The 10,442-nt window shown below is 51.6% G+C and overlaps 1 protein-coding gene across 1 annotated transcript in view; it reads right to left on the bottom strand.

Moving 5' to 3' along the window:
• Nucleotides 1-238: 238 nt before the first annotated feature.
• The window catches only part of LOC140394553 (probable chitinase 10), a 136,557-nt gene continuing 126,353 nt past the window's right edge, over nucleotides 239-10,442 (bottom strand). Inside the window, exons 21-22 of the mRNA XM_072481911.1 lie at nucleotides 7,071-7,210; nucleotides 239-600 (exon numbers count right to left, since the gene is read on the bottom strand). Coding sequence (XP_072338012.1) covers nucleotides 7,076-7,210 — 135 coding nt within the window. The 3' untranslated portion in view covers nucleotides 239-600; nucleotides 7,071-7,075. The remainder of the gene's footprint in view (nucleotides 601-7,070; nucleotides 7,211-10,442) is intronic.

Raw genomic sequence — 10,442 nt, 5'->3', positions numbered from 1 at the left:
ATCCCGACATTGAGTTTTCTTTTTCTTCTTCTGTTCATCCAGTGAGCAGTATGCGATTTCTAACCCCGATCCATTCTTTTCTTGTGTTTAAGAATTGTTTAACAGATAATTGTAAAGCTATGTTCTTGAATGTTATTCTCTTTTAGGTCATTTTTTCCCATTTATATTTAATCATCTTTATATTTAAATTATCTTTCATAATGAGAAAGTTATTGATTATGACAATTGGTTTATTAGATTAGAAAAATACAGCTGTGTTTACTTATGAAGTAATTATACATTACTGCACTGAATTCTGGCAATGCAATGTCAAACTAGCTCATTGTTAAATTAATTTCCATTTTTAATGTTTTAATTTTTCATTTATTTTGATGTAATAATTTGTAATCTAATTTATTGATCATCATTGCACTAATTAAATGTTGCAACAGTCACAATTATCACCGTAGTTCAATCCATCAAGACAAATCATAATGTGCGCTTTTCCACAAGATCAAAACAAAATTTCATGAGGTTCAGATGGGAAATTCGACTCCTTCTCACACCTCAGTCTAATTTCCACTTCCTGTGGTGATGTTATAAATGGCAATGTCTCGCATTCTGCAAAAGAAAATTAACAGTGTTTGAATGATTTGGGGTTTTATTAAAGACCTTCATTCTCTTTTTAAACACAGTTGTCTCCACAACTAATTGCAGTGTCAGAACATCTTGCACGGGTGTGCTATACAGAATATAAATGAATAATTTTCTAAGATGGGCAGAGGTATATATATATACATGTTGGGGAACTTTTTCAAAAACGCTCCGGACATTTTTGCTAAATGATGGACATTGACTTGAAGTAGCTGCTAATTTGCATCAGGAAGTCACATTCCATGGAGATACAAAAGGAGGGAGTTTTCACCCGCTGCATGTTGTTCTCTACACCACAGTGCCCCCCCCCCCCCCCAACCCCACCCCAGTTCGCCACTGTGGGCATGTTTTGCTGCAGCGGAGGCAACCCGTCATTGACAGGAGGGAAGATTTTCCAGCACCGCTGATGTCAGTGGCTATTTCCATGGCTCCCACCTGTGGTGATATGGCTGTAGATAATATTACATGTATTCAGCAGTGTGACCTCCAACCAGCAGGTGGCTTAAGACATCAGTCAGGTGACATTCGGCTACCGGCAGAAGGTTGTAAGGCATACACAAGGATAGTTGCACATTACGTAATTCCAGGAGTCTAATGTAACTGTATAATAACTTGTTCTGTATAAGATTTCAGTCGTTACCAGACCATGTGTTCTTTAAAAAATCATCGTTCTGGCTAAGGCACCAGCAGTTCTGCAGAATCATTGCTGGACAAAATCATGGAACACAACATGGTACCAGGTGTGCTGAAGGTTTGAGGTTAATGTCGGAACAGAAAGACAAAGTTAAATCGGCTGAAGAACCAATCTGGTGAACGAGACAATTGGTGACTCAATGCATTAAAAGTCACTGAATTTCGGGATGGAAGGTTGAAAGGCACCCCACCAGCTTCAAGTGTTGGGTAACGTAGACGAGAACTGGTGTGTCTTCATACAGCAGTTTAAACTCTCTGTATCGGCCCTTCACCTGCAGGCACAGCCTGACAAAAGGCTAATTGCGTTGCTGCTCACATTGGCGGTCTACAAGCAATTGAAATGTATAATACTTTTGCTTTTGATAATGAAGAGGAGAGTAAGAGATAAGATGAAATCATTGGGTGCTTTGCTCGGCATTGCTCCCCCAAAAAGAATGAAACATTTGATATACACATTTTTCATACGCGTACCCAGAAGCTTATATTGTTCGACGGGGCACAGGTGGCAAAGATGGTCAACACCAGCAGCAACACCATCAGGATCGACCAGCAGCAACACCACCAGCAACACCAGCAGCAACACCACCAGCAACACCAGCAGCAACACCATCAGCAACACCACCAGGATCGACCAGCAGCACCACCACCAGCAACACCATCAGGATCGACCAGCAGCACCACCACCAGCAACACCAGCAGAATCGACCAGCAGCAACACCACCAGGATCGACCAGCAGCAACACCACCAGCAACACCAGCAGCAACACCACAAGCAACACCAGCAGCAACACCACCAGCAACACCATCAGGATCGACCAGCAGCACCACCACCAGCAACACCAGCAGAATCGACCAGCAGCAGCACCACCAGGATCGACCAGCAGCAGCACCACCAGGATCGACCAGCAGCAACACCACCAGCAACACCAGCAGCAACACCACCAGCAACACCATCAGGATCGACCAGCAGCAACACCAGCAGCAACACCACCAGCAACACCATGAGGATCGACCAGCAGCAACACCAGCAGCAACACCACCAGCAACACCATCAGGATCGACCAGCAGCAACACCAGCAGCAACACCACCAGCAACACCACCAGGATCGACCAGCAGCAACACCACCAGCAACACCAGCAGCAACACCACCAGCAACACCATCAGGATCGACCAGCAGCACCACCACCAGCAACACCAGCAGAATCGACCAGCAGCAGCACCACCAGGATCGACCAGCAGCAACACCACCAGCAACACCAGCAGCAACACCACCAACAACACCAGCAGCAACACCACCAGCAACACCATCAGGATCGACCAGCAGCAACACCAGCAGCAACACCACCAGCAACACCATGAGGATCGACCAGCAGCAACACCAGCAGCAACACCACCAGCAACACCATCAGGATCGACCAGCAGCAACACCACCAGCAACACCACCAGGATCGACCAGCAGTATCGGAGGAAAATGCACGGCCTCCTCAGCGCGGCCAGGGTGAGTACGCACCACTGTGCCCCTGGCACTAACCCGCACCCCACACCTGTAACCCTACACCCCTCCCAACACGCAGAGCGGCCAAATGCCCACCCTGCCCCACATATCGGCACCCATATCGGCCACAATGGCCAGGTGCCCTGGACACTGAGGCCGCCAGCTGCCCAGCCCCTGGGCTGCAAGCGTCGGACTGTCCAACATAATCATTTTCTGTTCACCCCTGCCCCTAGGAGAAGGCCGCGCACAACTGCCGGGAGCAGGAGAAGACAGGAGGGGGACCGCCGGACCCGCAGCCCATCACCCAGGCCGAGCAGAGGGCCCGTGACATGGTCAGCAGCCCAAAAGAAAGGGGGTTTGCCGAGGTGGGGCTCAGCTGTGGGCGAGAAAGTGAGACCCCGCTGAGTTGTGATGTCCCTTGACACGTGTGCCAACCCCCCTCAGACCACCCTCACCACCCTCACCCTACACCTCCCCAGCAGCCCCCCCCACCACCCCCCACCCCCCACCCCACCCCGGCCCACGGTTTAAACCATGAATCTTGCCTTGTGTCTTATATGACCTGCTAGTGATGGGGCGGCCCATCAGCCCCAGCCAGCGCCATAACCGGAGCCTCCCCGTGAGCTGAGCAGCGACGAGGAGAGCAGTCCGTACGCCCCAGGCTCAGGACACCCCGGAGCTGGGGTCGGAGGATGACAGGTTTTCCGTCACAGCTGTCTCCAACACCGTCCACCGTCCGACTAGAGACACTCACCTCGGTTGGGCACTTTAGCGAAGAGGCTCATGGGACACTATCTGGTGCTCACCACACTGTTTTCTCGGTACAGCAGGTGGCGGTAGGAACACCCGACAGGGCGGACGGTCCTAGGGCAGCCGATACAAGGAACTCTCTGCTGTCCAGACGGGTCTCGAACTTCTGGAACAGACAGTCCCATTGATTGTACAAATGCAGTCGCAGAGTCAGGGACTACATGAGGGGCTGTCAGTGAGCATCCAGCACCTGCAGGTGCAGCAGGTGCAGTTGGAGGTGTCCAACCGCGTACAGGAGCAGGCGGTTGTGCCGACCATGCGTGCCACCCAGGCCAACACCGCACAGGTGGTGCATGGTGGAGGCATTAGGAGCGACAGTTTTGGCTATGGATCGGCATGTCCAATGCCTGAGGCATTTTGTGCAGGTGCTGGCCAAGGCCCATGACAGGTTGCCGCCTCACAGGCAACCATGTCCCGAGTCACCTGGACATTGCAGCGGTGCTCCTGAGCGTGGCCTAGCTGCAGAAGGCCACGGCTGGGAATGTCAGCGGCATTCCCCAGGCACTTGCCGGCGTGACACAGACACAGAGGGTGGTGGCCTAGTTCCAGAGGGAAATGGCACAGTCACTGGCTGATGTGACAGAAACCCAGGAGCTGGTGGCACAGTCGCAGTGTGATGTGGCGCTGTCCCAGATGGCGATGATCCACTGCCTTTGCTCCATGGCCAAGAGCTTGCAGACCCTGGCAGAGACCAGAGCATTCCTCTCGGACTGGCAGAGGTGGGTGGTGGGGGGAGCCTCAGGGGGTGGCACCCCTTGCACCCCAGAGCCATGGACTAGCCAGGACGCCATCAGGCAGTCCGATGGAGGACGAGGTGATGGGGCCCGTAACGGTGACTTCCGCAGGGGAGGTGCTGGAACACTGCAGCACCTCGGAGTTCTCCCCCCCTCCCCCCCACCCCTCTTGTCCCTGGTGCATCAGGAGGGTAGCGGACAGAATGGAGCAGCACCACATCACCCAGGACACCTGAGCAGCAGCCAGGCCGATCCAGACTCGGTCGCCCCAGAAAACGCTCGCCAACAGGGACCCAGGTCATAGGGCGGGGATCACAGCAGGGGGCCCCCACCTCTGCTGTACCATTGGCAACGGAAACAACAATAGGAAAGCCAGCACTGCCGACCCTGCAAATTCCTCCTTACGAGCATCTGAGGGCTTGTGCCAAGTTGGGAGAGCTGTCTCACAGACTAGTCGAGCAACAGCCTGACATAGTCACACTCACAGAATCATACCGTGCTGACAATGTACCAAACACCACTGTCATCATTCCTGGGTATGTCCTGTCTCACCAGCAACACTGCCCCAGCAGAGGGGCCAGCACAGTGTTATACAGTCGGGAGGGAGTTGCCCTGGGAGTCCTCAACATTGACCCATTGGGCAGCACGGTGGCGCAGTGGTTAGCCCTGCTGCCTCACGGCGCCGAGGTCCCAGGTTCGATCCCGGCCCTGGGTCACTGTCCGTGTGGAGTTTGCACGTTCTCCCCGTGTTTGTGTGGGTTTCGCCCCCACAACCCAAAGATGTGCAGGGTAGGTGGATTGGCCGCGCTAAATTGCCCCTTAATTGGAAAAACGGAATTGAGTACTCGAAATTTATGGAGAAAAAAAACATTGACCCATTAATTCAGGTTAAACATGGACAAGGAAACCTCCCACTGATTATCGTGTACCATCTACCATCAACTAATCAATCAGTACTCCTCCATGTTTGCAATTTAAAAAAAAAAATCTAATTAATAGGCAATTTAGCAACACCAGGCATACCGGAACATGAGGTGCCAACCTGGAGAAGCTACAACACAGGACTACGGGTGTTGCCAAACAGCAGAAGCAGCACGTAATGGACAGAGCTAAGCAATTCCACAAGCAATGCATCAGTCCTGCTACATGTAGCTGTGAATGGTAATGGGCAATTAAACAACTCACATGAGGAGGAGGTTCCACAAAATCCCCATCCTCAATGATGGAGGAGCCAGCACATCTGTACAAAAGACAAAGCTTCGGCATTCACAACAATCTTCAGTCAGGTGTCTAGTGGATGATCCACCACAGTCTCCTCCAGAGGTCCCCAGCATCACACATGTCAGTCTTCAGCCAATGCTATTCACTCCATCTGATTTCAAGAACACTCAAGAAGTTCGACACCATCCAGGACAAAGCAACTAGCTTAATTGCTCCCTCTTCCACAAACGTTCAAACCCCCTACCACCGACGAACACAGTGGCAACTGTGTGTACCATTTACAAGATGCACTGGAGTAACTCACCAAGGTTCTTTTGACAGCACCTTTCAAACCCACAGCCACCACCACCTAGAAGGACAAGAGCAGCAGATACCTGGGAACTCCACCACTTGGAAACGACCCTGACTTGGAAATATATCGTCGTTCCTTCACAGATACTGGGGAAGCACCTTGAAATCCCTCCCAAACAGCACAGTGGGTGTACCTACATCTCAATGACTGCAGCGGTTCAAGAAGGCAACTCACCCCCACCTTCTGAAGGACATCTGGGTGTGGGCAGTAAAAGCCGGCCTAACCAGCGACACACACATCCCGTAAATTAATAAAAAAATATAGACCAAGAAGCTGGATACTGCAAAGGCTATGGAACATGACAGTATTCCGGCAATAGTAATGAAGGTTTGTGCTCCAGAACTTGTCGCACCCCTAGCCAAGCTGTTCCAGTACAGCTACAACACTGGCATCTACCCGGCAATGTGGAAAATTGCCCAGATGTGCCCAGTGCACAAGAAACAGAACAATTCTAACCCAGCCAATTACTGCCCTATCAGTCTACTCTCCATCATCAGCAAAGTGATGGAAGGAATCATCAACAGTGCTATCAAGTGGCACTTACTCAGCAATAACCTGCTCACGGACGCTCAGTTTGGATTCCGCCAGTGTTACTCAGGTGCCCAGTTGTCAATGGGGGTGTTTCGGGGTGCCACCCTAACAAGAGCCTGACCACCAATGGTTCTCCAATGGCCTGGGAGCACACCTACCCCCCCCACCCCCCCCCGCAAGGTGCCATTATGCCTCGAACACGTTTGTGGAAATCAGTGCAAAACGGCACCATGGCGAGGCCATTAGTTCCCAGGCGCCAGGGGGAATACGGCGCAGACATTATGTGAGCCGAATGGTTCACTTAAATATGTTAATCTGGATCTCTCCCAGTGAGGGCAAGATCCAAATCATGACGTGTCACAAGATTCTGTTAAGCCTCACAAGGGTGTTTCGAAGATTGCAAATCTCGCGAGATTCAACGGCATTGACACATCACTGAGTCGGGCGCGACAAGCCCGTTAAATCGCACCAATGTTTTGTTAAAATATTATACACTATAGCAATAGAAATCAGTTCATGTTTGGTAACATGACTCAATGGGCTGAATGGCCTCCTTCTGCACTGTGTGTTCTATGTTCTATGTTCTACATAATAATTTACCAGAATCAGACGCCAAGAGCAGTCTTCAATGTATTGGCCAAAGGAAACGACCCTTCATTGCAGTAAGTTCCATTGTAATCATCCAGATCCAAGGCCCACAACATGGCACCTCCAAATCTGTTCCTCTTCAGCCACTGAGCCTACAGATAAATAGACATAAAAATAGAACCAGGATGTGTCAAAGAAAGTTTTTTATTGAAGATTTAATCCTTTTCCTTCAAAAGATAAAATGGTTGATATAAACAAACATAAGAACTGGGGGCAGAAATGGCCCCTCGAGTCCTCTCCAGTATATTGAGGAGATCATGGCTGATCTTCCACTTCAACACATTTTCTTGCACTATCCCTGTATCTGTTGATGTTTTCAATGTGCAGAAATCTACTGATCTCACTCTTGAACTTATTCAACAACTGAGCCTTCACAGCTCACTGGAGGATAGAATACTAGAGGAAATCCCAGTGGCGGAGAGCCCAGTGGATGAGAGCCCACTGGAAGAGAGCCCACTGGAAGAGAGCCCACTGGAGGAGAGCCCAGTGGGGAGAGAACACTGGAGGTGAGCCCACTGGAGCAAAGAACACTGGAGGAGAGCCCAGTGGGGGAGAGAACACTGGAGGAGAGCCCAGTAGGGGAGAGCCCACTCGAGGAGAACCCACCGGAAGAGAGTGCTTTGGAGGAGATGCCACTGCAGGAGAGAACACTGGAGGATAGCCCATTGGAGGAGTGCCCCCAGGAGGAGAGAACATTGGAAGAAAGAACACTGGAGGTGAGCTCACTGGAGAACACTGGAGGTGAGACCACTGGAGCAAAGAACATTGGAGAAGAACCCACTGGAGGAGAGAACACTGGAGGAGAGCCGACAGGAGGAGGGAAAATTGGAGGAAAGAACACTGGAAGATCACCCACTGGAGGAGAGCCCACTGGAAGAGAGCGCACTGGAAGAGAGAACACTGGAGGAGAGCCCACTGGAGGAGAGCCCACTGGAAGAGAGCGCACTGGAAGAGAGAACACTGGAGGAGAGCCCACTGGAAGAGAGTGCACTGGAGGAGAGCCCACTCGAAGAGAGTGCCTTGGAGGAGAGCCCACTGGAAGAGAGAACATTGGAGGAAAGAACACTGGAGGAGAATGCACTGAAGGTGAGACCACTGGAGGAGTCATCACTGGAGGAGAGACACTGGAGGAGAACCCAAAAGAAGAGTGCACTGCAAGAGAGTGCCCTGAGAATACTGGAGGATAGCCCACTGGAGGAGAGAACACTGGAGGAATGATCACTGGAGAAGAGCCCAATGGAAGAGTGCACTGGAAGAGAGTGCCCTGGAGGAGAGCCCACTGGAGGAGAGAACACTGGAGGAGAGAACACTGGAGGAGAGCCCACTGGAAGAGAGTCAACTGGAGAAGGGCCCACTGGAGGAGAGCTCACAGAACACTGGAGGGGAGAACACTGGAGGGGAGAAATCAATGGTGGAGCAAGCCAATAGGAAGAGAAGCCACTGGAGGAACGAATACTGGAGGAACAAACACTGGAAGAGGGAACACTGGAGGAGACAACATCAAAGATTAATTCCTCTCTGAGTGAAGAAATTCATCCTCATCTCAGTGCTAAATGATCTGCCACTTTCTCTGAAACTGTGTCCCCTGGTTCTAGACTCCGCAGCGGTGAGATATCAGGCAGAATAGCTGGGTTTGTGGTGAGCGGACCTGGGAAACCTGCCGTCCCGACCATCATGGTGGATAATGGTGGGTCACCATCGGCCCAGAGAATGTCAGAGGGTCATATTGCATTTCTAGTCGGCCTCTATCAATCGGGCACCAATAGGATTGCACTCTGTTCCAGATTAAATCAGGACTTACTGGCACGGACACCTGGAGCTGCTGGCGGAGTCTCTCGATGTTGGAGCAGGAACTGCAGGTGGAGTCTCTCCAGGTTGGAACCTGCAGCTCCTGAGTTCAACATCGAGAGGTTCCACCTGCAGCTCGAGCTCCAACATCGAGAGATGAATTCGATCAGAAATCGTATTGAGCAGAATTCTCTGTTTAGGAGACTATGGGCAGAGCTGCGTGTTTCTTTGCCGCGCACCGTTTTCCGGCAGCGGGAATGACTCTGACCACTGGTTGTCAATGGGATTTCCCATTGTAACCATCCCACTCCGCCCGGAAACCCACAGAAGCGAGTGCGATGCCGGTGGGGAAAATGAATTGTACTAACCAGAGAATTCTGGCGTCTGTTCTCCCGGCACGGTGGTGCAGTGCTTAGCCCTGCTGCCTCACAGATCCAGGGACCCGGGTTCAATTCAGGCCTTGGGTGACTGTCTGTGTGGAGTTTGCTTTTTCTCCCCGTGTCTGCGTGGGTTTCCTCCGGGTGCTCCAGTTTCCTCCCACAGTCCACAGATGTGCAGGTTAGGTGGGATAGCCATGATCAATTGCCCCTTAATAGCCAAACGTCGAGATGGGGTTGTGGAGCAGTGTACCAGTAGACTGCTCTTTCAGAGGGTTGGTGCGGACTTGATGGGCCAAACGGCCTTCTTCTGCACTGTAGGAATTCTATGGTTCTTTGTTCTCCTGCAAAGCTGTTTTGCCCTGGCATTGGGAGGGTGTCCAGAAGCGATTCAGTGTCCTTTGCCATGTAAATTTATATATGGTGGAGGTCGCAAGGGATTCTGTCACAAACTGCTATTGGGACAACATTCGGAGCAGGCGGCCTGTTAGGTCCGTGGCGGTCCCCTCTTCACCTCGAAGTGCAGATCCTGCCAACCCCTGACAAGTGAGACTATCCTTTCCCCCCTCCATCATGGGAATTTCTGCGTCACCCCCCCCACTACAGAACGCACGCATGAGGGTGACCCAACATCCCCATGACCCCTCACAGAGACCCCCTACCAGAGACATAAGATTCCCCATCAGAGACCCCACCAGAGCTCCTCACCCAGCCCCCCACATCAGAGACCCCCATCAGAGACCCCGAAAACAGGGAACACCACATAGCAAGGAGCACGCCCCCCAGAGCAGGGAACCCCCAATATTAGAGAACCACAATCTCAGCAATCCCCCATCACAAAGATACTTCATAACAGAGACCAGCCATAACTGAAACCCCCCAAAACAGAGACCCCCAATACCCATTAGTCACCCCTGGAAGCTAAAGAGCAATACAGACAGAAACAGTGTCAATAAACACTGTTTATAGACTCACCTCTCCCTTACACCTGCTGCTCCAAACATATATCTCACAACAGGGACCCCCCCCCATGACAGAGATCCCCCCCCCCCCCCCCCCACCCCGGCAACATTCACTCCTGCCTGGAAGCTAAATAGTCCAGACACAGTGGGAAAAAAAATCACTCCTTCAAAACCCACCTGTCCCTTGCAGCTGATGT

Source organism: Scyliorhinus torazame, chromosome 17 (assembly GCF_047496885.1).
Source record: "Scyliorhinus torazame isolate Kashiwa2021f chromosome 17, sScyTor2.1, whole genome shotgun sequence".
Lineage (NCBI taxonomy): Eukaryota > Metazoa > Chordata > Chondrichthyes > Carcharhiniformes > Scyliorhinidae > Scyliorhinus > Scyliorhinus torazame.
The sequence above is the reverse complement of the archived record's forward strand: the minus strand, read 5'-3'. Positions and strand labels throughout refer to the sequence as shown.